Source organism: Felis catus, chromosome X (genome assembly GCF_018350175.1).
Source record: "Felis catus isolate Fca126 chromosome X, F.catus_Fca126_mat1.0, whole genome shotgun sequence".
Taxonomy (NCBI): Eukaryota; Metazoa; Chordata; class Mammalia; order Carnivora; family Felidae; genus Felis; species Felis catus.
Genome location: NC_058386.1, coordinates 10419691 through 10445058, shown reverse-complemented (window position 1 = coordinate 10445058; position 25368 = coordinate 10419691). Strand labels below are relative to the sequence as shown.

The following is a 25368-nucleotide window of genomic DNA, read 5'->3' as shown; positions in this document are numbered from 1 at the left end:
ATCGTGACCTGGCTGAAGTCGGACGCTTAACCGACTGCGCCACCCAGGCGCCCCCAAACTGTCAACTTTTAGCGACGGTGGTGTGAGCCTCAACGAATGACTTTCCTTCCTTCTTCTTAGGGTTGTTTTGAGAATAGTGTGTACAAGATTTTAAGACCAAACATAAAAGGGTGGTACCAAAAAAAAAAAAAAAAGGCATCACTGGCTCTTTGTGAAGAGAACATTTATTTGCAATTACAGGCACACCCACCTGCTGTGGTACCACTGCTCCCCACACTCGTTACAGATCACAGAGGTCATCGTGTCTTCGTCTGGATTTGAGTTCCGCACCCAGCCTGGAAGGAAAAGTGCTCCTCTGGTGACTACGGTGACCTTGCAATTGAACTTCTCACAGCTTCCACATTTTATTTTGTCTGTGCGCCCCCCACCGCTCGGGGAAAGTGGTGTTCCTGGATGCGAGATTCCGTGTATGCGGTTCTCAACTGCTTCAGGTCCTCGTGTGCCATTTCCACGACAGTCGTTTCGGCAAATTCTCTCGGCGACATGGTCCCAGAGAGCAAGCTTTGTCGTGAGAATTTTGGGGGGGGGTTCTTCAGATTGGTGACTTTGCTTCTAACACAAGTTTTGTATTTTTTGAGGTTCTTTAAATAGAGGGTAAGAATGTCTCTTGCGAAGTTGTGCCACATATCGGCTTTGGGCTGCTGGTCCGTGGAAGAACTCGTTAAAGCTTCATAAAGAAGCTCTGTGCCTTTAGCTCTCGCAGGTACTGTGGGATCCGGCAACTCACTGGATCGCTCATCAGCGGATTGAGGGGCACCGCCCGTGAAATGCTTTTTCTCAGGTTCCACTGGACTAGTGCTGTTTTCAGGCGCAATCATTTCAATGGCTTCTGCAACATCGTGGCATGAATGAGAACCGGAGCCACCCCATATCTCACCCCGACTTGGGTCATGAGAAAGTCCTGGCTTTTCTTCATTTCCGCCCGTAGGGAATGATTTCGGGCTGTCCGTTGAAGCGGAGGTCCTTAGAGACAGCTTTCCATTCTGACAATAGACGCTTGGCTTTCTTTTTCCAAGCCACCGTGGGGCAATTTTTGAGGACTCCGTACACGGCCCTGACCACAACGGTCCCCTGGAGGTGCTCTTGAGTCACACGAAGAGTTTCTGGCTCAGTAAGGTGGTTGCCAAGATCCTCAAAATTCCTTCTAGACATCGAATGCTCAATAAGGGAAGCTGTGGTTGCCGTCAGACATCTTTACAGCGGCAAAGAAAAAAGAAGGTTCCGTTTTTTTTAGGCTTGTGCTTGCCAATTGCAGCGACCTAATAGCACAGCACTTTCTGCCAGTTACCTGTGTGTTTTCTGAAAGAGTTATGTAACAAAAAGGGGTGTGACATGTTAGAAAACGGCATCTGCAATGTGCTATCGTTGCAGTTTCAAAAGTCTGAGTCCCTGTAGTGGGGGAAAAAAAAAGCAGCAATGCAACCAGCTTCTGCATTCCCAGTCACTTAAAAGAAGCTTGCTGGAAGAACTCTAGAACTTTGTCCATCTCAAGTTGGACAAATCCGTGATCTTTGCGGATCCGGATTGGCCAACTGCTTTGGATGGGATTTGGCGGTCCTGTTGGGCATGAAATCATGCCAGTGTCAGCATCAACAGGGAAGTCTGGGCAAGGCGGGACCATTTCCCCCCCTCTTCAGCCACATCGCTGAACTACTTGCTGATTTGATCATCTTTAAGAGGTACTGTTCTGAATATGAATGAGAAACAGAACAATAAGGGGATGCTGTTTAGACGTCCCAAGGACATCTGAAGAAATCGTGAGATAGCACAGGTTGGGAGGCAGCCGCAGACAGGCCTGGTGGACCCCACGGGTCAAAAGGCACTGTGCTGACAACTGAGTCTTCTGAACAACAGGGTAAGGGTTCAGACTAAGCAATCTGGACAAGTGATGACTTTGGACCAAACCAGTTCCCAGGCCAGTTTGGTTCCATTAATTTTGTAACTTCGAGGTGCAAAAAGTTGCTTGATGATTGTATCTGTGTGAACCTCATCCTGGGCAGGCAAATGTTTCCTTTATCCAACCAGTCCATTTTTCTCTCCACGTAAGGTACATAACCTTGCTACCTAATACCTTTGGACCTACATCTGCCCATCATGTCTACATGTAGACATATGCATCTTGATGGTAGAGACCTGTCTCATAAGAAACTCATGGGCTTCCATTTCACAGGACCTGATATTAAATGCCCATCACTAAGCACACAGGCTGACACTAGAGTGCAGAGAGAATCCATGCAGTCTTCTTAGAAACCATCCGACAAGTTCTGTAAAATGCAACGTCCTTGTCAGTGATTCGACTTCTGCAAGTTTACATTAGGGAAACGAGAGATGGGGAAGGTGTGTATGTAAGAATGTTGTCAAACTTCAGACAAACTAGAAGGTCTCAAATGGTTAAAGTTGCATGCAGATGTTCACAGCAGCACTATTCTTAATAACCCCCAATTGGAAACAACCCAAATGCCTGCCAACTGATGGATAAGCAAAATGTAGCATATCCATACAATGGAGTGGTATGTGGCAATAGAAATATGAAATTGACATATACAACATGCATGAGCCTTACAAACGCTATGCTGGGTTAAAAACACAGAAGACCACAGATTGTACGATTCCATTTATATGAAATGCCCAGAAGAGGCAAATCTAGAGACAGAAAATGGATTAGTGGTTGACTAGGGCTGGGGTGGACGGATGGGGGCGGGGCGGGGGGGACCCAGTGGGGTAGAATGAAAGGGGGTGGCTACCAATGGGTGTAGTTTTTCTTGGGGAAAGTGCAAAATCTTCTCTAAAGTGGACTGTGATGATGAACTGCACAGTAGAAAATATACTTAAAACCACTGAAGTGTATACACTTTAAGGAGGTTAACTGTATGGTGTATAAATTATATCTGAATAAAGTTATTTAACATTTTTAATGTTTATTCTTAAATTTTTTTGGGGCGCCTGGGTGGCTTGGTCGGTTAAGCGTCTGACTTCAGCTCAGGTCATGATCTCACGGTCCGTGAGTTCCAGCCCCGCGTCGGGCTCTGTGCTGACAGCTCAGAGCCCGGAGCCTGTTTTGGATTCTGTGTCTCCCTCTCTCTCTGCTCCTCCCCTGTTCATGCTCTGTCTCTCTCTGTCTCAAAAATAAATAAACGTTAAAAAAAAAATTTTTTTAAAGATGGTTTTTACATTAAAAAAATTTTTTTTAATGTTTATTTTTGAGAGAGAGAAGGAAAGAGAGAGGAAGAGAGAGAGAGAGAGAGATTGAGAGCATGAGCAGAGGAGGGGCAGAAAGAGAGGGAGACACAGAATCCGAAGCAGGCTCCAGGCTCTGAGCTGTCAGCACAGAGCCCAATGCGGGGTTCAAACCCATGAACCATGAAATCATGACCTGGGCTGAAGTCAAATGCTTAACCGACTGAGCCACCCAGGTGCCCTTATTTTTTTTATTTTTGAGAGAGTGAGACAGAATGTGAGTAGGGAGCGGCAGAGAAGGAGAGAGGGAGACACAGAATTGGAAGCAGGCTCCAGGCTCCGAGCTATTAGCACAGAGCCCGATATGGGGCTCAAATTCATGAACCACACGATCATGACCTGAGCCAAAATTGGACGTTTAACTAAGTGATCCACCCAGGCACCCCCTGAATAAAGTTATTTAAAAACAGTATATAGAGTCTGATCCAAATTTTATTTAAAAATCACATGTTTGTTTGGGAAGACCTTTATCTCTCCTTCTAGTCTAAATGACAGACTTGTTGGATAAAGGATTCTCGGCTGCATTTTTTTTGTGTTCATCATATTGAAGATCTCCTGCCTTTCCTTTCTGGCCTGCCAAGTTTCAGTAGACAGATCCGTCACGAGTCTTATCGGTCTCCCTTTATATGTTAGAGCACGTTTATCCCTTGCTGCTTTCAGAATTCTCTCTTTATCCTTGTATTTTGCCAGTTTCACTATGATATGTCGAGGAGAAGATCGATTCAAGTTACGTCTGAAGGGAGTTCTCTGTGCCTCTTGGATTTCAATGCCTTTTTCCTTCCTCAGATCAGGGAAGTTCTCAGCTATTATTTCTTCAAGTACACCTTCAGCACCTTTCCCTCTCTCTTCCTCCTCTGGAATCCCTATTATACGGATATTGTTGTGTTTCATTGCATCACTTGGTTCTCTAATTCTCCCCTCACGCTCCTGGATTTTTTTATCTCTCTTTTTCTCAGCTTTCTCTTTTTCCATAATTTTATCTTCTGATTCACCTATTCTCTCCCCTGCCTTTTCAATCCGAGCTGTGGTTGCCTCCATTTTATTTTGCAGCTCATTTATAGCATTTTTTAGCTCCTCCTGACTCTTTCTTAGTCCCTTAATCTCTGTACTAATAGATTCTCTGCTGTCCTCTATACGTTTCTCAAGCCCAGCGATTAATTTTATAAATATTATTTTAAATTCTTGCGCCGTTATATTGCTTAAATCGTTTTTGATTAGTTCATTAGCTGTCACTACTTCCTGGAGTTTCTTTTGAGGACAATTCTTCCGTTTCGTCATTTTGGATAGTCCCTGGGGTGGCGCGGAACTGCAGGGCTCTTCCCCTGTGCTGTCAGGAGTAACTTGCGTTGGTGGGCGGGGCCGCAGTCAGACCCGATGTCTGCCCCCAGCCCACCGCTGGGGCCACAGTCAGACTGGTGTATACCTCCTCTTCCCCTCTCCCGGGGGCAGGACTCACCGTGGAGCGGGGTGGCCTCTGTCTGGGCTACTTGCGCACTGCCAGGCTTGTGGCGCTGCTTCGATGGGATCTGGCGTATTAGCCGGGGCGGATCCGCAAGGTGCACGGGGGCGGGAGGGGCAGGCTCAGCTCGCCTTGCCTTCGGTGGTCCGCTTCGGGAGGGGCCCCTCTTCCGTGGGCCTCTCGTCTACGCTTGGCTCCAGAGAGTCCGTTCTGCTAGGCTTGTGGCGGTTTTCTGGGTAAATTAGGCAGATGTGGGTGGAATCTAAGTGATCAGCAGGACGAGGTGAGCCCAGCGTCCTCCTATGCCGCCATCTTCCCCTCGAACGCTAAAAATCACATGTGAAGAGAAAAGGTTGAAAATAAATACACAAAATTTTAGACAGTGACATTTTCTGAACGGTAAGATTTTAGGTGATTTTTGTTCGTTCTTTTACTCCTTCCTGTATTTTGTATGAGTATGTATTATTTTCACAACCAGAAAAGTGACTAGTCCAATATAATTTCATGGTAAACATGTATTTATAATATTTGCAAATTGGACACGGTCGGCAGATCAGTCTTCTACCTTCTCTTGGAATCAGAGTATCATACAGGTGTTACAGGACCTGTGGCTTTGCCTTCAGACCAGCAGTCAGAACGAAGTCTATTACTGAGTCTAAACCAGATGGATCTCCCCTCAAATACGAACGGTTACGTACCCTTGGTCACAGCTATGATGTTCCTACTCAAGTTCTCCCTGTGGGGCCAGCTCAAGAATGACCAAGATTGCGAGTCTGGCATTTGTGCCATGGGAGGGAGTTGGAATGAAGGCAACCTGGGTGGTCTTTTTTTTTTAATTATTTAAGACTCAGTGGGCCAGCAATTCAGGATCTTAAGTGGCTATATTTCTCGTTAGCAAGAATCAGTACTTCAAGATCATTGTTTTACCTTTTTAAAATTCCACTTTGAAACACTGGAAACAGTGAAAGAGGTCTTCCTGAGAATCAAAGGCTCACTGGGGCACCTGGCTGGCTCAGTTGGTTAAGCGGTTGAGCGTTCCACTCTGGATTTCGGCTGAGGTCATCATCTAGCGGCTCACGGGACTCAGGCTTGTGTCGCGTTCTGCGCTGATAGCCTGCAGCCTCCTTGGAATTCTCTCTCCCTCTTCCTCTGTCCTCCCCACCTAGTGCACGTGTGCAATCTCTTTCTCCCTCTCTGTGTCAAAAAAGAAAAGAAAAGAAAAGAAAAGAAAAAGGCTCAGTGGACAAAGAACAGGCAAGATAACGCAGAAAAATAAAAAAAATACTTGCCTTCAATGGCTGAACATTTCTCCAAACCGTCTGCCTGAGATCCTGGGATCTGGAGGATGCCTAGCAGCCCACATCACGATAAGGTCTCAAGCTGCTTAATACACTTGAACCCTCCCCACCAGCTTGTTGGCAAGTTGCCTGACAAAGAAAGAACACTCACCTGGCCTGCATTCCACATTTAGTTTATATGCATCGCTACCAAAGGGATCGGGATTGAAGTTTGCCACATGTCAGCAAGGTGGTTAATAACAGACAGGCCTACAGTGCCCATGTGGAGGCTGGACAATATTTAACTCAAGCCAGAATTTCTCAACCAAGGGTCAGAGTCTCCAGGAGATTCTGAAGGAATGCGTGTCCTTTTATTTACCTCTCATTTCCTTCTTTTTCAGTTTTGATTGTGAAAAAACACACATACCCCAAGACTTAGCATCTTAGCCATTTTTCAGCGAACAGTGAAGTGACAGTAAGTACGTTCATGTTGTTGTGCAACCAACGCCCAGAGTTCTTTGCATCTTGCAAAACAAACTTTGTACCCATTAAACAACTGCCCCTTCCTTCCCCCTGCGTGGCCCTTGGCCACCATCACCCTACTGTCTCTGAATGTGACTACAGGCCGCATTGAACTGGAATCATACAGCAGGTGGCCTCTTGTGTCTGGCTCATTTCACTTAGCATAACGTCCTCAAGGCTCACCTGCATGGTAGCACGTGTCCTGGCACGTGTGGTCTATACATGCAATGGAACCTTATTAAGACTGAATCATATTCCATTGTATGCATAAAGCACATTTTACTTATCTGCTCATCTGCCAGTGGACACATGGGCTGCGTCTACCTTTTGGCCAGTGTGACTAACGCTGCCAGGAACCTGGATGTACAAATCTCTCTTCAAGACCCTGCTTTCGATGCTTTTGGGTAAATACCCAGGAGTGCGATTGCTGGGTCATATGGGAATTCTATTTCCAATTTTTCGAGGAACCGCCATACTGTTTTCCATTCTCCTCTGTATTTTTTTTTTTTCAATTTTCTTTTTCAACGTTTATTTATTTTTGGGACAGAGAGAGACAGAGCATGAACGGGGGAGGGGCAGAGAGAGAGGGAGACACAGAATCGGAAACAGGCTCCAGGCTCTGAGCCATCAGCCCAGAGCCTGACGCAGGGCTCGAACTCCCGGACCGCGAGATCGTGACCTGGCTGAAGCCGGACGCTTAACCGACTGCGCCACCCAGGCGCCCCTCTCCTCTATATTTTTAACAGCATTTACATCCTGTCAAACTTTCTATATCCTCTGTGGGACAATGATGCGGACATAAAGCATTTACTGCCCTAGGACAGTATACCGTGAAAGCAACGGAGATATAAAATTTTGAGAAGTGCCACAAGGAGACAAAGTAAGCTGTGGGTCCAGTTTGGAGTTCCACAGAGCTCATTTAATAAATATTTATCACAGGGGCACCTGGCTGGCTCTGTCAGTAGACCATGAGACTCTTGATCTCGGGGTTTTGTGTTTGAGCCGCACGGTGGGGGTAGAAATGAAATACTACGGATCTCTCCAAGACATTCCCTCATGTTCCCGGCCCTCCAGAGGTTTCCCTCTGCCCTCAGGACGGACACCGAGGTCCCCCGCCAGGCGATAAAAAGCCCCCTGGCCCCCCCCCCAGCAGCCTCCTCTGAGACCTCAGAACCATTCACAGGCCCCGCCTATTTCACAACTCTGTGCTTCACCTCCGTAGCTCCCGGAGCCTAGCCTGATCCACACCGCGAGAGCTTCTCAGTCCTGCCTATAAACCGGAGTCATCTGGAGAAATTAGCGAAAACAAAACTGAGGCCAGGGCCCTGTCCCAGGCACCCTGGATCAGGATCCCTGAGGGTAGGCCTAGGTGCTTTCCCAGCCATCCAGGGGACTCTGAGCTGCTGCCACTGCTCTGTACATGGGCACAGGGCCCTCCCTCAATGGGACCGGCTCAGTTCCGCTGCCATCAGCCCAAAGACAGCTCCTGTCCTGTTCCTGGACTGAATGTACAGAACCGCTCTGGTTTTGGGTTTTGCCGGACGAGCCCCCTCAGGACGTGTTAAAAACACTTGCCGGGCACGGCGGTTGTGATGTTGCAAGTGTCACGATGCCCCCGACTGCCCATACTCATTCCCTCCCTTACCTCTCCACGGCAGAAGGCACCCAGTAGGGTTACTGAACAACTCTACGTGCCGTACGCGCTCCCGTCATCTCAAGCCTCACGACAACCCCGAGACAAGCATGCGGCTTATCTCCATCTTACAGATGAGTGAGACCTGTTCAAAAACTGCAAATATTGGCAGTGGTTTTTCATGGCGTGTATCGCACTGAAAAAATGGTTTATTGTCTGCCTTGCCCACAAGACCATAAAAGAATGATGTCTGTTTCATTCACGGAGAATGCCTGGAGAACACTTGGCCAGTGCTTTACTATTTCTCAACAAACAGGGTTTTTATTAAAGGAGAAAAGAGCACCCAGGCTGCGCCCTCTCCTCTCTGCTTGTGCGCTCCCTTCTATGGAACCGCTTGCTTGTACCCACTTCCCCCAAGCCCAGTGCCTCTCAGCTGCTTCCACAGGAGACCCAACGTCACCTCAATTCTAGTTTAAAAAGTCATATAAAAGAAAAAAAACAAAACGCAGCAGCACGGTGCCCACTAGGGGCTAATCGAATAGACTCCCAGTGTCAAGCATTTGGGGATAAGGAGGGTCAGGAGGGTGCAATTTCTAGAAGGGAGGGGTGTTGAGCACATCTGGCATGTCTCTTGACGATTTTGTGCCTCGATTTCCTCATCTCCAAAATCAAGGAAATCCCACATCCTAGGATTAATACGGGAAATAAATGACATAGTCCTTATAAAGTCCTTAGAACCGTGCCTGTCCCACAGTAGGCCTGACAATTAACACAGGACTCTAATTAAAAAGCTCACATGACATGTATCTACCATAGCAGGCATTGTTTTGCAGCAAGGGGTCAGCAAATCTTTTTCTGTAAAAGGCCAGATAGGAAATATTTTAGGCTGTGCAGGCCATCCAATCTCTGTATGAACTCCTCAACTCTGCCGCAGACAATACATAAAAGAATGAGTAAGGCTTTGCTCCAACAAATCCTTTTTTTCAAAGACAGGCAGGCTGGATTTAGCTGCAGATCACAGTTTGCTGAACCCTTTCTAAAGCAGTACTGTCCGATAGGAATATAATGCAAGCCACAGATAGAATTTAAAATTTTCTAGTAACCACTTTAAAAAATAAACAGGTGCTCCTCATCTATTTTTTAAAATGGTTACACAAAATAATTAAAACTACAAAATAGGGGCACCTGGGTGGCTCAGTCGGTTAAGCGTCCGACTTCGGCTCAGGTCATGATCTCTCGGTCTGTGAGTTGGAGCCCCACATTGGGTTCTGTCCTGACAGCCTGGAGCCTGCTTAGGATTCTGTGAATCCCTCTGTCTCTGCCCCTCCCCCACTCGAACTCTGTCTCTCTCTAAAATAAACGTTAAAAAAATTTTTTTTTAAATACACAGACGAGGGGCGCCTGGGTGGCGCAGTCGGTTAAGCGTCCGACTTCAGCCAGGTCACGATCTCGCGGTCCGTGAGTTCGAGCCCCGTATCAGGCTCTGGGCTGCTGGCTTGGAGCCTGCTTCCGATTCTGTGTCTCCCTCTCTCTGCCCCTCCCCCATTCATGCTCTGTCTCTCTCTGTCCCAAAAATAAATAAAAAACGTTGAAAAAAAATTAAAAAAAAATAAATACACAGACGAAATTAATAACATTTTGCCTCACCAGTGTATCCAAAAACACTGCTATTTCAATATGTAATTGGTAAAAACAAATGATGGATATTTTAATTCTTTTTCATACTAGCTCTCCCAAATTCGCTGTTTGACACTACCACACATCTCAATTAGGACTGGGAACATATCAAGTGCTCATTATCCTACGTAGCTAGTGGCTACCATAGTGAACAACACAGTTCTAGAGCATACGCTAATATAGATAATGCCAACATACACACCTATAACTCCTACCTTCTGAATACGTATCGATGAGAGTTTATATAGGGCCGGCCAATAGTTGGTCCCATACATCTGTTGACTAGGTGCATAAAAAAGCTTGTAAATGTTAACTAACATTTACACGGGCAAGGTACCCACATCTGCACATTTCTGGCCTAAACCCCGGGGAGAGGGGAGAGTAAAGACAATTTCCAAAAGCCGGTAGGTAACAAATCAGCAGTAACTCAATTCTGTTTAAGTCTTTAGACCTAACATCTAGAGAAGAATTCTGTTTCTAGCCATAACCCACATACACCTCTCCACATACACAGGGAGCCCCTTCCTCTATGGAGAGAACTGAAGCCAAATATTCGGTAGGGGCGTTGCAGTTTCGGAACAGCCACTCAACACTGCGCTAGCGCCCTTTATCACGTTGGGATGATCCCTAGCACGGGTGCAGCGAGGGGAAGGGACCAGCCCGAAGACCCGCTGTGGCCCGGGTTCGGAGTTCGGGGTCCGGGGGGTGGAGCGGGGCGACAAGCAGAGCCGGCTGCAAGCCGTCCCAGTGTGCCAGCCTGGCACCCAGCACAGAAGCGGCGGCGGCCCCGAGAGATCTGCCCACCCCGGCGACTTCGGGGGGGGGGGAGGGGGAGGAAAGGACAGGATAGGGCCTACCCGACCCAGAACGCACCGAGGGCCCACCCCCACCCCGAGCAGTCGCCGGCTTCTCTGAGCACCGGCGTGCAGACACCCCGGCGAACCTAGAGCTTTACTCACCGAGAAACCGTGAAATTCCGGACACCTCCGCGCCCAGAGACAGCAACCGCACACCTCCGCGTCCAGAGAGAGCTTCCGGACACCTCCGCGCCCAGAGCTTCCGGTACGCGGGCGGGACCACCAAGGCTCAACCAATCCAAGCTCGCAGACTTAGAGACCACCGCCCCTGCCCCTAGCGCCTGCGTGCTAGGTGAATGGCGCCTGCGCAGAGCGACCCGCGGCTGTGAAGCCGCGCCCCCCGCCCCCTGCCGGAGGGCTGATTTGCCTGGGCGACTGTGGGGTAGCGGGGCCTGGATTGAAAGAAACGAGCCCCAGTGATGTTTTTCAGCAGCAACGTTGGTTGAACTACTCTGCAACGCACGCTTTCCGCTTCCATTCAAGGCATTGCTGAGCTAAATGTTCACAGAACTTTGGCCAAACGTGCGATTTATTTAATGCAGTAATTAATACAAGTATTTATTGCACCCTCTAGCATACATCAGTTGATATGAAAGTAGTAAACGTTCATTAAGCAGCCGTGGGTGTATCCTGCACTTCTCACCTGTACACATTCTTTCCCTGCAAGGGTCCAATAAAATCAAAGTGATGGTAAAACTAGAGACTTTAGTTTCAAAGGGCTGTCGCTCTAAGATTGTTTCTATTACAAGAACAAAGTGAGACACCTGTACATCTAATTTATTGAGTAGGCTGGGATCCATAGGGTATAAGAAGAAACCTATTTTTTCTCACCATTGCTTTGAAACCAGCTCTGTTCACTCTCTCTCTCCCGCCCCTTGGCTGCTCCTGGGCTGGAGCTTGAGGTTTGAGCAAATCCCACAGCTTTTCCAGTCACTTTCAGGTATAAAGAAACAATCTGATCAGTGTTGTGGGTTGAATAATATCCCCCCCCCCCCCAACCACCCCGACCAAGATAGATATGTCTACCTCCTAACCCCCGAACCCTGTGAATGCAACCTTACTTGGCAAAAAAAAGGGGGGCTTTGTAGGATCTGGAGACTACACTTGAGCCAAGCAAGGGCCAGAGCTTGGAATTGGATGAGTGCCTGAAGTTTCAATATTAGATTAGGCTGGACTTTCTAACCATCTAAAAATAAGATAAGGGGGTGCCTGGGTGGCTCAGTCAGTTGGCGTCTGACTTCGGCTCAGGTCACGATCTCACGGTTTGTGGGTTTGAGCCCTGCCTCGGGCTCTGTGCTGACAGTTCAGAGCCTAGAGCCTGCTTCAGATTCTGTCTCCCTCTCTCTCTCTGCCCCTCCCCCACTCTCTCTCTCTCAATAATAAACATTTAAAAATTTTTTAAGAATTAAAAAATAAAGAAAAATAAAAAATAAAGATAAGCTTCTGGAATTCTAACAGCTCTCTTCCACTCTTGCCTTAAAGCTGAAGAGGGGTGACGGACCACGGGGAGCAGAAAGTAGTGTTGGGCTCTCCATTCGGTGAGCCCCGGGCAGATGGTCTAACGTGTCTCTTTATTTTATTATTATTATTTTTAATGTTTATTTTTCTAGAGAGAGAGAGAGAGAGACAGAGCGTGAGTGAGGGAGGGGCAGAGAGAGAGGGAGACACAGAATCCAAAGCAGGCTCCAGGCTCCGAGCTGTCAGCACAGAGCCCGATGCGGGACTTGAACCCACAAACTGTGAGATCATGACCTGATCCGAAGTCAGACGCTTAATAGACTGAGCCACCCTGGCGCCCCTACCATGTCTCTTTAGAACCAGAGGGCACTTACACACGATGCTCAGCTTTGGGGCCCTGGGCAAAACTCTGAGTCAAGAAAAGTCTCATTTAACATCCCCTTGCACCTGTCATAATCTGTAGGTCGTTTCCATATCACTTATTCTTCTCCACGCCATTTGTCCATTTTGCCCATTTTTCTAGAATTATTCTACCACAGATTTGTGACAACGGATTAGCAGGGAAATGAAAGACCAGCACGTATGGCTTCAATCACTTGGTGGTGCATATCACAGGATGGAAATTCAGAGGCAAAGAAACATTTTATACTACTTTGTTACTAGGGACGCCTCGAAATTCCATTTAATCAGGGAAATATAGATAAGATACAAAAAAAAATGGGAAGAAAGGATGCTAAAGCTACGCAAAGACCTCTGCCTGCCTGCTCAACTGCCTTTGGCATTTCTGCTAAGAAATCTGAGCCCGCCACCTGGGATTTCATTCTGTCAGTTGCTTGTTGCCCGAAGGAATGCAGTCCGCGATCCTGATGTTTGGACGGTTCTGTGAAGTTTGGATGGTTCTGTGAAGTGCCTCGCCTCGCTTTGGCTCTCAGGTTTTTTCATTTAAAGGGAGGTCTCTTGGGACGCTGGGGTGGCTCAGTTGGTTAAGCCTCCGACCTCGGCTCAGGTCGTGATCTCACGGTACGTGGGTCTGAGCCCCACATCAGGGCTCTGTGCTGACAGTGTGGAGCCTGCTTGGGATTCTCTCTCTCTCCCTTCCTGCGCACCCCCCACCCCCCAATAAACTTGAAATTAAAAAAACCCCGCGACAATATAAAGGATAACATGCTTATTCCAGGTCTTCTGAATCTTCAGGTGGAGACACATTGGGCCAGATGTGAGCCACCCAGGCGCGCCTGGAATGTGAATTCTGAGTAATGTGGAGACCAGTGTGGTGACAGTGATGTTGGCAGGCTGATCAGCAAGGGCTTTTTTCCCATAGCTCTGCTTCCGGCCTTGAAGCCCATTTCCAAAGTTGGATTGCTGGTTTTCCCACGCGCCTGCACGCTCCTGTCTCCTTGCCGTAACTCCCCTTAATGCAGCCGTGTGACTTGAGGGCCACCTGACAGCAGATGGTGCTGAAACTGCCTTATTCCTCGTCCCTTGTATCGAAGCATAGGCAGAGACCAGCAGCCGGGGGCAGGACAAGTACACAGGGGTGAGATGGGAAATAATGAAAGGTCTGCAAGATTGGCTTCTTCAAGATCTCAGGGGTGACCGGACTGGAAGGTTCTAGGCCCCCAGAAAGAGGCACGGGTTCGCAAGACACCGGGGAGGGGAGAAATGGAGCAGAGAGGCAGCAGGAGATACTGAAGACGGCCCTCTTTGCGGTTTTCCCCCGCGGCGGCCACACACACACACACACACACACACACACACACACACACGGTCACCCCCGGCTGCCACGAGAGGGCGCTGCCAGAACTCGGAGAAGGATCCGAAAACCGAACGCTGGCAAGAAGTGTCTCCTATCCAGCAGGAGAGCCGTGTGACTGCAGCTTGGGCCCACGAGGGAAAAGATTTTAGAAGGACAGTGACAGGACTGGGAAAGGGGGATGTAGAAGCTTTCACGGGCGTCCAGAAGGACCAACACATGTGGGAGAGGTGAGGGGTTCCTGGCTTTCTGAGCAGCAGGCACATCTCCGGCCTCATCCGCCTCGAAACTCCAATACAGTTTACCTTCAGCAACCAGCTTGGTGACCAGCGTCCGCGGGTATCCTGGGTGGCAAGCCAGGGGACATCCCCAACGTAAGAGGCACCAGTGGCTGGACTATACACGAGCCTGTGGGACTTCAGTGATAGCCCGCCTGGTGTTGAGAGGTGAATTCACTCGGGTGTCCCAAGTCAACCGGCACAGACAGATGGGGTTCATCTTAACCGGGAGAGGGGTGACACTTTTATTTTCTAAGGTACGTTTTTATTGAAGTAGAACCCATACGTAGAAATGCCGGTGCACAGGTCGTAAGTGTACTGCTCAATGATTTTCACAAAGTGTGGCCAACCAAAAAGCATCAAGAAACAGAATGACCGGGCCTCCAGATGTCCCCCGTCGGGCTTCCCCCCTCCACCAACACCCCCTTGGAGGGCAAACCTTCTGGCCACAAGGAGGCTTTTCTCAACCCCTAGAGCAGAAAACCCCAGTGTCACTCAGTACCCCTCCCTGCGTACGGCAAAGGCCCCGCCGCGTTCTCAAAGTCAACTTGGTGCTTTAGTCAGTCATGGACATTGAGCCTCAGAGAGGAGGCAGAAACGGGGACTGGCGCCACTGTTATTTCAATGTGTTAATAGGAAGCCCTGAGACTGGAGGATGTGGGACGTCCTGGTGAATGTTACTCAGCCCGAGCCAGCAAGCAGGCAAGCACCGTTCGGTGATCACTCGGGCAGTGCTCAGGATCCGCGAAAGGTTGAAGGTCCTGGTTTCGCCGAAGAACCAGCCTGCACAATGTGTCATTCTTTGTAACACTGCTTAGCAAGCCCGGTGACGGGATAGACGAAAGGCTGTGGGTTGATGCGCACTGGGACTCCGCGTGGTGGCTGTGGTGGAAGGAGACAAGAGCATGGGCCTTGGGGAGCGTTGGCAAGAGGGTCTTGAAGGGATGGTGCGCCTTAGGGTCTAGGTTATGTTTTATTAGAGAGGAGAGTCCAGATACGAGGAAGCCAAGAGAGGGGCAGAAAATGAAGATCTCAAGGGAATGGGGCTTTCAAAGAGTCCAAAGGATAAGTGGGGGGATGATTAAAAGCCAGATAAACTAGAGAGTGTGATGTTGGAGTTCAAGTTCAGAGGTGATGATCAAGTCCAACGGGGCAGCCACGGTGCAGTGACCGGGGAGATGACGGTAAGTGGAACAGAGGCCCGCGAACGGTGAGGCTGGGACACTGGACGGGTCATCCGCATAGATGTCGCCACGTTGGTTGATGGCAATGGCAAAGGAGGCCAGAGAGGGCTGTAGAGCGATTTAACTGGACTCTTAAGGATCGGTGGTTTTTACACGGAAGCAGAGAAATGAGAGATTGTGAACAAGAGGGGATCAACCGGGTGCCACCTTCCACTGGACCCTGCACGTGGGCAGTGTAGGACGATGAGCAGGGCTCACTGGATAAGGCTGCAAGGGGAGAGGTAGCCCGGGGAGATAGAGGACACCATAGCCTGTTGGCCGGAATTCAAAACAATATTTTGCTATTTCAGGATCCAAAAAGTCAGTCCCCCGAGATGATGGTCTTGTGGTGGAAATGGCAGGGGTAGCCCCCAGGGGTCAGGGAAGAGTAGTCACCAGAGTCTGGATTGTGCTTTGTTTGAAATCCCAGATAGGCCAAGAGAGGGTTCAGTTTTCTCTCACTTAATAAAATGTTGGACCGTGACTGGTTTGGGACAGGGATAGAGATGCCACAGTGTCATCACGGACCCAGGCGTCTTCCAGCTACGCGCTCCTCCACAAGGTACGGTCCTGGACCTCATGATCACAAGGTAGCTCACAGAGCTCCTGCCCTCACGACCACATTGCAGGAAGGAAGGAGGCGGAAGAGGAATGGCGAGAGGGGCTTCCAACTGACAGACCTCTTTTTTTTTTAATTTTTTATTTTTTTAATGTTTTTATTTATTTTTGAGACAGAGAGAGACAGAGCATGAATGGGGCAGGGGCAGAGAGAGAGGGAGACACAGAATCGGAAGCAGGATCCAGGCTCTGAGCCATCAGCCCAGAGCCCGACGCAGGGCTTGAACTCACGGACCGTGAGATCGTGACCTGAGCTGAAGTTGGACGCTTAACCAACTGAGCCACCCAGGCACCCCTGACAGCCCTCTTTAATGACTCTTCCTTGAAGCCCCACCAGTGACTTCAGCAGGCTCTCCCACCTTAAAGAGAGGCTGTATATACATATATATTTATATGTTTATACTTGTAAGGCGAAATTCGAAAATGGATATTGGGTAGGCAACTTTAAGTCTCTGCTACAGCTCCTAGAGAGACATGAAACACTATTATTTAATTCAACTTAACTCGGCCTTGGGCAATGATTCTCTACCTGTAGAGAACACGATTCCCAGGCTTCCCTATTTCGTTTCGGGTTCAACATCTCTTCCTTTAACCTGGATCACCGGGGCACTGGTCCTTCGCTGCAAGTTCTCCCTTCTATCTTCCTTTATTCTAAGCCATAACTATGCTCTCCAACTTCCTTGGTCATTGAAGAAACAGGGGTTCTTTTTCAAGTTCTACCACAGTATTAGAAACCACCTGTATCCGTTAGCTCTTGCTGTGTAACAAACAACCCCAAATCTTAGCATCTTAAAACAACCATCTTATTATGTCTCACAGCTCTGCAGGCTGATGTGACTTAGCTAGAAACCTCTTCATCTGGTCTCACTAGAAACACTTATTTTGGGGGTTTTCATACGTAGCAGTTATCCTAACAGATACAACCACAGCCCTTGGAGACTATATGCCAAAATCCCTTCACACTAAAGGAAAACAACGCTTTCCCCTACCATCTTAAAAGGTTGTATGTGTTGGTTGTATTAAAGAGAACACTGTTGGGAAAAGGTTACTAAATTGGGGCGGGGGGGAAAGGATCACTACAAGTTTCAGTTTAAAAAAACTTTGGGGCGCCTGGGTGGCTCATTTGGCTAAGCGCCGACTTCGGCTCAGGTCACGATCTCGTGGTTCGTGGGTTCGAGCCCCGCGCCGGGCTCTGTGCTGACAGCTCAGAGCCTGGAGCCTGCTTCGGATTTTGCGTCTCCCTCTCTCTCTGCCCTTTCCCTGCTCATGGTCTGTCTCTCTCTCTCAAAAATACAATAAACGTTAAAATTAAAAATAAAAATAAACTTTAAGAGTGAGGCTATAAACATTAAAGATTAGTAAGGAGGCCATTTTCTCTCTTTCCTTGATCCTACAGCTCAATGCCTTCATTGCTTTAGGGGGTAACAAATAGCTGGGGAACCTTCTGTTTGGGAGCTGTCCTGGACCCAGAATCTAAAAACATAATATACGTTCATCCTCAGGGGAATATACTCCAGATTCATTACCACACAAAGCTGTTCTTGAATTTGGAAGAAAAGAGAAACAGAAAAGAAGGCACTGGTCTTTCTTCTGTATCCTGGTATTTGCATGATTTCATCTTAGGGATTTCTCTGAGGCCTTACGTTTAAGAACGGAAGCTCATGTGCATTGCACTTATGAGGCCTAATAAAGCAGTCGTGTGCTCCCAGAAAAGGAAGTCATTCTATGAATTTTTAAGAATGCAAAGTATTTCCGACGAAAATGAATAAAACCCCCATTTTCCAGGAAAGCAAATAATTATACACGTAATGAAACACAGCATCAAAAACTCATTTTCTTACTTAGGAAAACTTAAACCATGACACAAGGTAATTATTTGAACGTCATTACAAAGAATTTAGATGTACCAGCTTGGCTGTAAAAGATCAGGCTAAGCCGCTTGGGTAAAAACCTATCTGCGACGTCACAGTTTCCAAGGAGTGCCAGAAAAGTCAAACAAAGAAACAGTTCCCGGTAGTCTTTGTTGTTGTTGTTCGTTTTTATACTTCTAAAAGCACAGTGGCACTACATTTAAAGCAACTCTTGGCACGTCTTATACAAGAAAGGCGTGTGACAACAGTGTTTCTGTTGGTACATTACAACTTTCCAGTTTGTGTTTCTAAAGTGGGGGGATCTATGGCGTAATATCAGAAAACAGAGAACTGACATAAAAAGCCGAATATAAAGATGCAAAAGGCCACGGTCACATTCAACCGTTCACAGATAAAAGGCGATCTGGACATAAGCCTGAAACCAGAAAGACGCCGTCCACTGCAATTTCTCCGGCTTTCCCCCTGCCATGTTCTGCTTCAAAAATGATCTAATAACGGAGAAGATAGAAAATAATTACTTTCAACTTCCAAGTCAAAGATATACTCAAACTATTTCATAGCCATTAAAGAGGCTTGAGCTCGGGAGCCTGGCTGACGCGGTCGGTCGAGCATGGGACTTCTGATCTTGGGTTGTGAGTTCGAGCCCCACCTTGGGCACAGAGATTACTTAACAATAAAAGGACTGAACTCATCAGCCCTATTGCATAGGAACAGGCTTTGACATTTGCATGCATAGTAACGTATTTTCCAGATGCCAGTATCTACACTGAGCGGGTTATAGTCAGAGAAAACTGGGTCACTGCACCACCTAGAAGAATCTGGACGGCCCTGAAGAGCGGAGAAGGGTATGGTTGAAGAGGAAATTTTGGAATTCGCATTTAAAGAAAAGAAAAAGCAAAAATGAAAAAACCATGTGGTTTTCTTTTCCAAAACCAGGCTAGGAGAAATTTAACATTCCCTGTGAACACCTCATGTAAAACCGAACAGTTGAAAGAGAATTATTTTGACATATTCAGATTTGGGGAGTTTGTAGTAGTATGGCTATTTTTCCGAAAACATTGGCTTTAATATTGGAAATTATTGGGAATGTCGTTGTTTTCAAATGTTGAAAAATGTTTGCTAATAGGCTATAATCATTTTTACCTATGATAAAGTAGATCAAATTAAATATCTATTATCTATTAATAATCAAAAGAGAAGCAAACTTCCTTATGTTGTAGAAATACTAAAAAAATGTATCTCTAAATTGGACAAAAACTGACAGGAGTGACTCACTGAACAAAATGAAAGACAGACAGTTACTACTTTATATTCATTCGTCCAACAATATTTAGAAAGAAATATTATGAAAATAAATGACAGCTGACTGATAGTTTTTCTTTTTTGCCCGTTACCACAACTTTTTAAAACATATCTTGGCTATCATAAGTAATCCTGCAATAAACCGAGGCTGCATATATCTTTCCAAATCAGTATTTTCAGTTTTCTTCGGGTAAATACCCAGGTGTGAAATTACTGGGTCATATATGGGAACTCTGTTTTCAATTGTTTCAGGAATCTCCACACCATTTTCCACACTGGCTGCCACCAGTTTGCCTTCCCACCAACACGGCACAAAGGTTCCTTTCTCTCTGCATCCTCACGAATACTTTTCGATTTTAGCCACTGTGAGGGGTGTGGGGCGGTATCTCATTGTGGTTTTGACTTGCATTTCCCTGATGGGTGATGCTGAACATCTTTTCATGTGTCCGTTGGCCATCTGTAGGTTTTCTTTGGAGAAATGTCTTTTCATGCCTTTTACCCATTTTTTAATTGGATTATTTGGGGATTTTTTTGGTGTGGAGTTTTAGAAGTTCGTTATATATTTTGGGTACTAACACTTTACTGGACGTCGTCTGCAAACATCTTCTCCCATCTAGTAGGTTGTCTTTTACTTTTTTGTTGATTATTATTTCCTTTGCTGTGCAGAAACTTTTTATCTTGATGTAGTCCCAATAGTATATATTTGCTTTTGTTTCCTTTGCCTTAGGAGACATATCTAGAAAAATGTCGCCATGGCCGATGTCAGAGAAATTACTGCTTGTGCTCTCTTCTAGGGCTTTTTGGTTTCAGGTCTCACGTTTGGGTTTTTAGATCACTCTGAGTTTATTTTTGTGTATGGTGTAAGAAAGTGATCCAGTTGAAATCTTTTTTTTTTAATAAAGATTTTTTTTTAACATTTATTTATTTTTGAGAGACAGAGAGAGACAGAGTATGAGCAGGGAAGGGGCAGAGAGAGAGGGAGACACAGAATCCGAAGCAGGCTCCAGGCTCCGAGCTGTCAGCACAGAGCCCGACATGGGGCTTGAACCCACAAACTGTGAGATCATGACCTGAGCCAAAGTCGGACACTTGACCGACTGAGCCACCCAGGGGCCCCAATTCTTTTTTTTTTTTTAGTTTATTTATTTACTTTGAGAGAGACAGAAAGAGAGAGAGAGAGGCAGAGAGAAAGAGGGAGAGAGAGAATCCTAAGCAGGTTGTGCGTGGTCAGGGCAGAGCCCGACACAGGGCTCGATCTCACAAACCATGAGCTGAAACCAAGAGTTAGATGCTTAACCGACTGAGCCACCCAGGTGCCCTGGTCCAGTTTAATTCTTTTGCATACAGCTGTCCAGTTTCCCCCAACACCATTAAGAGACTATCTTTTCTCCATTGTATATTCTTGTCTCCTTTGTCATAGATGAATTGACCACGTAAGTGTGGGCTTATTTCTGGGCTCTCTATTCTGTCCCGTTGATCTATGTGTCTGTTTTTGTGCCAGTACCATCCTGCTTTGTTCCTCTTTTTCAAGATCACTTGGTCTGTTTGAGGTCTTTTGTACAAAGACCTCAAATTTGTACATACAAATTCTAAGATTATATGTTCTAGTTTTGTGAAAAATGGTATTGGTATCCTGGTAAGGGGTGCGTTAAATCTGGGGATTGCTTTGGGGCAGGAGGGACATTGTAACAGTATTTGTTCTCCCAGTCCATGAGAATGGAATATCTTTCCATCTGTTTGTGTCATCTTCCACTTTCTTTTCTCAATGTATTATAGTTTTCAGAGTATAGGCCTTTCACCTCCTTGGCTAAGCTTATTTCTAGGTATTTTGTTATTTTTGGTGTAATTGTAAATAGGTCAGCTCTTTTGAAGTTTTGTTTATTTATTTTGAGAAAGAGCGTGCGCACGAGGGAAACAAAAAGAGAGAGAGGCAGGGGGAGAGAGAGAATCCCAAGCAGGCTCGGCACCGTCAGCATGGAGCCTGATGCAGGGCTCGAACTCGTGAACCGTAAGATCATGACCTGAGATGAAATCAAGAGTCAGACGCTTGGGGCGCCTGGGTGGCTCCGTCGGTGAAGCGTCCGACTTCGTCTCAGGTCACGATCTCCCGGTTCGTGGGTTCAAGCCCCGCGCCGGGCTCTGTGCTGACAGCTCACGGCCTGGAGCCTGCTTCGGATTCTGTGTCTCCCCCTCTCTCTGCCCCTCCCCCGCTCACACTCTGTCTCTCTCTCTCTCTCAAAAGTGAATGAACATTAAAAAAAAAAAATAAGAGGGGCGCCTGGGTGGCGCAGTCGGTTAAGCGTCCGACTTCAGCCAGGTCACGATCTCGCGGTCTGTGAGTTCGAGCCCTGCGTCAGGCTCTGGGCTGATGGCTCAGAGCCTGGAGCCTGTTTCCGATTCTGTGTCTCCTTCTCTCTCTGCCCCTCCCCCGTTCATGCTCTGTCTCTCTCTGTCCCCAAAAAAATAAATAAACGTTGAAAAAAAAATTAAAAAAAAAAAATAAGAAACAAACACTTAAAAAACTGACCCTGCAGCTTCCACTCATCGTGATCAGTGCTGGGCACAGAATGAATGAGCAAGACATTCTTTTACATATTAAGCTATACATGTAAAATTAGAGTCTGGTTTGGGAGGACGCTGGTTAGGAGCCGGACACACAAACGGATCATTTCCATGACACGTGAGGGGCACGCACCTGACGGGTGTTATCGCGAGCTGCGCTGCTTAGCCGTCTGGCCTATTTTGCTCCAGAATATAAACTCTCGAAGTATAGGGAAAAAGTCTCGCTCATCTTTAGGGCCCCACCGCCCCTCTGTTTGTTGAGTCACTGCAAGAGAATGTCAGTATCCCATGTGACACTGGTTTTCCACTTACACTTTTGGTAGTGCTGATCCCTTGCTCCAACTGAATTTTCCCCGTCTTCCACCTTTCATCCTTGCTCCTGGTCTCCTCCCATGCCAGGGCGTTGTTACTGCTTTTCACAAACACTCGAAGTTTCCCGACTTTGTCTCCGGCCAGCCGGTAATCAAAGAGCAAACAGAAGTTGCTCTGGGGCTGCAGGTCCGGGAGCAGGAGTTTCAGGCGGCCGATGTCCTTCTTACGGCCTGCCAGGGCCGGAACTGCCATATAGTAGCCAACAGCTCCAAGAGAAGAAAAATGCGCAGTTAATGAGGCCATTGTAAAGGGTCTGGCTACGGGGTATAGAATAGCACAGAAGATGAATGATAACCGGATTCAAAATCTTAAAAAAACACATAGGGGGCGCCTGAGTGGCTCAGTTAGTTAAGCGTCTGACTCCGGCTCAAGTCACGGTCTCGCGGTGCGTGGGTTCGAGCCCCGCCTCGGGCTCTGTGCTGACAGCTCGGAGCCGGGAGCCTGCTTCAGATTCTGTGTCTCCCTCTCTCTCCCTGCCCCTCCCCTGCTCCTGCTCTGTCTCTCTCGCTCTCTCAAAAAGAAATAAACATTCAAAAAACAAAAAACCATTTTTTATAAAAAACAAAATGAAAAAAAAAAAAAAAGAATAATAGTCTCCTGTAGGGAAAGCTGAAGTCTCTCTCATTTCCAACACAGGAAAGACAATTTCATGCTAAAATGGATTTTAGGGATCACAGAGCTGAACTCCTTTGTGGTACGGAAAGGGAAAGCGAAGGCTAGACAAATGGAGGAATCTGTCCACATACACAAGGCGTGGTGGTAAGCAGAGACGGGGTAAGAATCTAATGAAACAGTCATCTGGCACCGTAGGTAATTTGCAGCTGATGGAGAACTCGTGTTCCAGAACTTTCCACCTTGGTTGTTTGAACCTTGGACTGCATTTTCCCACAGAGTCAATGAAATATATGACGGCCAGCTCCTTAGGTAGGGTGGCATTTAATCCACAACATACATGAATTTGTCCTAATGGTTTCATGGAGCTCAACTACCACCTGTAACGTATCAGTCCGAGTTCCGATTGAGGAATGGAACACACCTCCTTCTATTTCTAAGATCCACGTCCTAAGTATAGCTCATCTTCAGTCCTTTGCTTGTGGCTGTGACGAACCTGGGCAAAAAACTCTCAGGGAATGGGGGTCTAAAGAAGTTGACGAAAAGAAAGAATTCGTACGGAAGCCAGGAGGAATGCATTGGGGGTAGGGGGTGGGCGCCCGGAGTCTTCTGCTAGTATATTCCCAGCGTCACTTGAAGGACCCAGGTTGACCTTGCCTTAGTTTTCACTGGACTCAGGGACTGTCTGGTCTTTTCCCCAGCTGCTCAGGTTGCCTGATTCAGCAAATAAAGATACAGGATGCTCAGGAGAGCTTGAATTTCAGATAAACAACCTGTCTGAGGGGAGCCTGAGTGGCTCAGTCGGTTGAGCGGCCGACTTCGGCTCAGGTCATGATCTCACGGTCCGTGGGTTCGAGCCCCGTGTCGGGCTCTGTGCTGACAGCTCAGAGCCTGGAGCCTGTTTCAGATTCTGTGTCTCCCTCTCTCTGACCCTCCCCCGTTCATGCTCTGTCTCTCTCTGTCTCAAAAATAAATAAATGTTAAAAAAACAAAAAACAAAAACAACAACCTGAGATGTACTAAAAAGTATTCTCCTGCTAATCTGAAACGTAGGCATCCTACACTTTAGCCACTGCCACTCCACCAGCGACACCCTCTCTTCTGTGACCCACTGAGGCAGATTTCCCTACTCTCTCCCCTAAAGCCCATTTTGATTTGTCCTTGAGATTTTATCCTTCTAGAAATGCTGATTCATCCCACGTTTCCTCAGGGAAAGACGAGCCCACCTAGAGATCTGAACAGGGCGCAGGGGGGAAGAACGTACGATTTGAGTGACACAAAGGCTGGGAAACCTGAGGCCATTTGTGAATCGCGTTTGTAAACAGGGGACTTTCCATTGCTGGAAAGCTCCACATGAAGACCCTGCTGACTGTGTGAGCTGTCAAGATTCCGGAATAACCTACGGGCTCCCTGTATGATGTGGCTCTGGCGGATAGAAACTTGGAGATGTCATGATGGAAGAAAGGAGAAATGCAAGTTAGCTATTGACCAGACAGGCTCTCCCAAGATATACGGTCTTGGGACTGGTTAAACCTTCCTTGAATCTTCGGCGACAGTTCCACTCACACAACTTGCTGCGTGAGATGTACCCCCTCTACCCTAATCTCAAGTTTTGCAAGGAATTTTTGTTGGGGGATATCCAGGTTTCCTGGTTGCGTGTGAAGGCTTGAAAGGCAAGGTCTAAGGGAGGAACTAGTCTAGAGGAAGGGTCCAGGAGAAGGATCTTGTAACTGAGGGCTGAACTTGTAGAGTCCCAAATAAATAAATGGATTGGTAAGAAAGTCGAGTCCCCAGAGTTGTCTCTACCTACACCTCTTCCTGTCAGCCTCAGGAGACAGGGCCTCGACTGATGCTCCAAGTGGGTTGTATCAGCCAAAATGCTCTACCCAAGGGGAAAGCTAGGGCCCGTCAATAGTGTTTAAGCAAGAAGTGGAAAGTGCTAGAATTCCACAGCTCAGAGCTGAAGTCGAGAAAAATCCCAGTGTAAGTGGCCAGAGAGGAATCTGCAAGCGACGGAGGGGAACATTCAGTCCAGAAGTTCAGGTTGCTGACCTGATGCCCATCATGGTGCTGCTACTTTGAGGGGTGGCTTTACTAAAACTTCAGGTTTAGGCAGAGGTCATATTTCCTTTCCAGATTTATTTCCCCACCAAAAGCAAAACAAAAACTACAGAGCACCACGAGCTGCCAAACTGGGGAAAAGAACAGCTTCTTTCTACCCTTCCCCCAATACTCTTAAAATGTACATGAATTCTTGGGCCCTGGCTGGCTCACTTGGTAGAGCATGTGGCTCTTGAGCTCGGGGTCATGAGTTTGAGCACTACGTTGGGCACAGAGATTACTTAAAAAATAGGGTTTTTTTCTTTATAAGTCAAAAATGTTCACGAGTTCTAACATCTGTCTCTCGGCAGCAGGAGTGACTATGGAAAAGTTTTGCTAGAACATCCTGTATGTGGGTGGGTGGGGGTAAGAGGGATAAGGCGGGACACAGATACTGAACCAACGGAGCCATTCATGAGGGCAGACTTCGGAAGGTCTAGAAGTTTCCAAAGGTGACAAACGCTGACCTAACGAGAGATAGGAATAATAACCCTCCG

At 47.2% G+C, this 25368-nt stretch overlaps 2 protein-coding genes and 1 long non-coding RNA gene across 11 annotated transcripts in view; all 3 read right to left on the bottom strand.

The window, feature by feature from the left end:
* Positions 1-206: 206 nt before the first annotated feature.
* Positions 207-3067, bottom strand: TCEANC (transcription elongation factor A N-terminal and central domain containing). Its single transcript, XM_006943564.5, is given in 3 exon segments — positions 207-419; positions 422-1020; positions 1022-3067. Coding segments are annotated over 3 exon segments (975 nt in total). The 5' UTR covers positions 1213-3067; the 3' UTR covers positions 207-234.
* A 1955-nt stretch (positions 3068-5022) lies between these two features.
* LOC102900736 lies at positions 5023-10979 on the bottom strand. Its single transcript, XR_442452.5, has 3 exons — positions 10825-10979; positions 5684-5950; positions 5023-5082 (listed from the first exon to the last, which is right to left on the bottom strand). It is a non-coding gene; the product is annotated as an uncharacterized LOC102900736 (long non-coding RNA).
* A 6882-nt stretch (positions 10980-17861) lies between these two features.
* Positions 17862-25368, bottom strand: part of EGFL6 (EGF like domain multiple 6) — a 56966-nt gene continuing 49459 nt past the window's right edge. For 6 of the 9 annotated variants that reach the window (XM_045050878.1, XM_045050877.1, XM_023249088.2 and 3 more), the window contains 2 exons: positions 22100-22365; positions 17862-18411 (listed from right to left, as the gene is read on the bottom strand). In XM_045050878.1, coding sequence (XP_044906813.1) covers positions 18301-18411; positions 22100-22365 — 377 coding nt within the window. In that variant the 3' untranslated portion in view covers positions 17862-18300. Of the gene's footprint in view, positions 18412-22099; positions 22366-23697; positions 25339-25368 lie in introns of those variants that run through there. The other 3 variants (XM_045050883.1, XM_045050884.1, XM_045050881.1) reach the window with 2 other exon arrangements.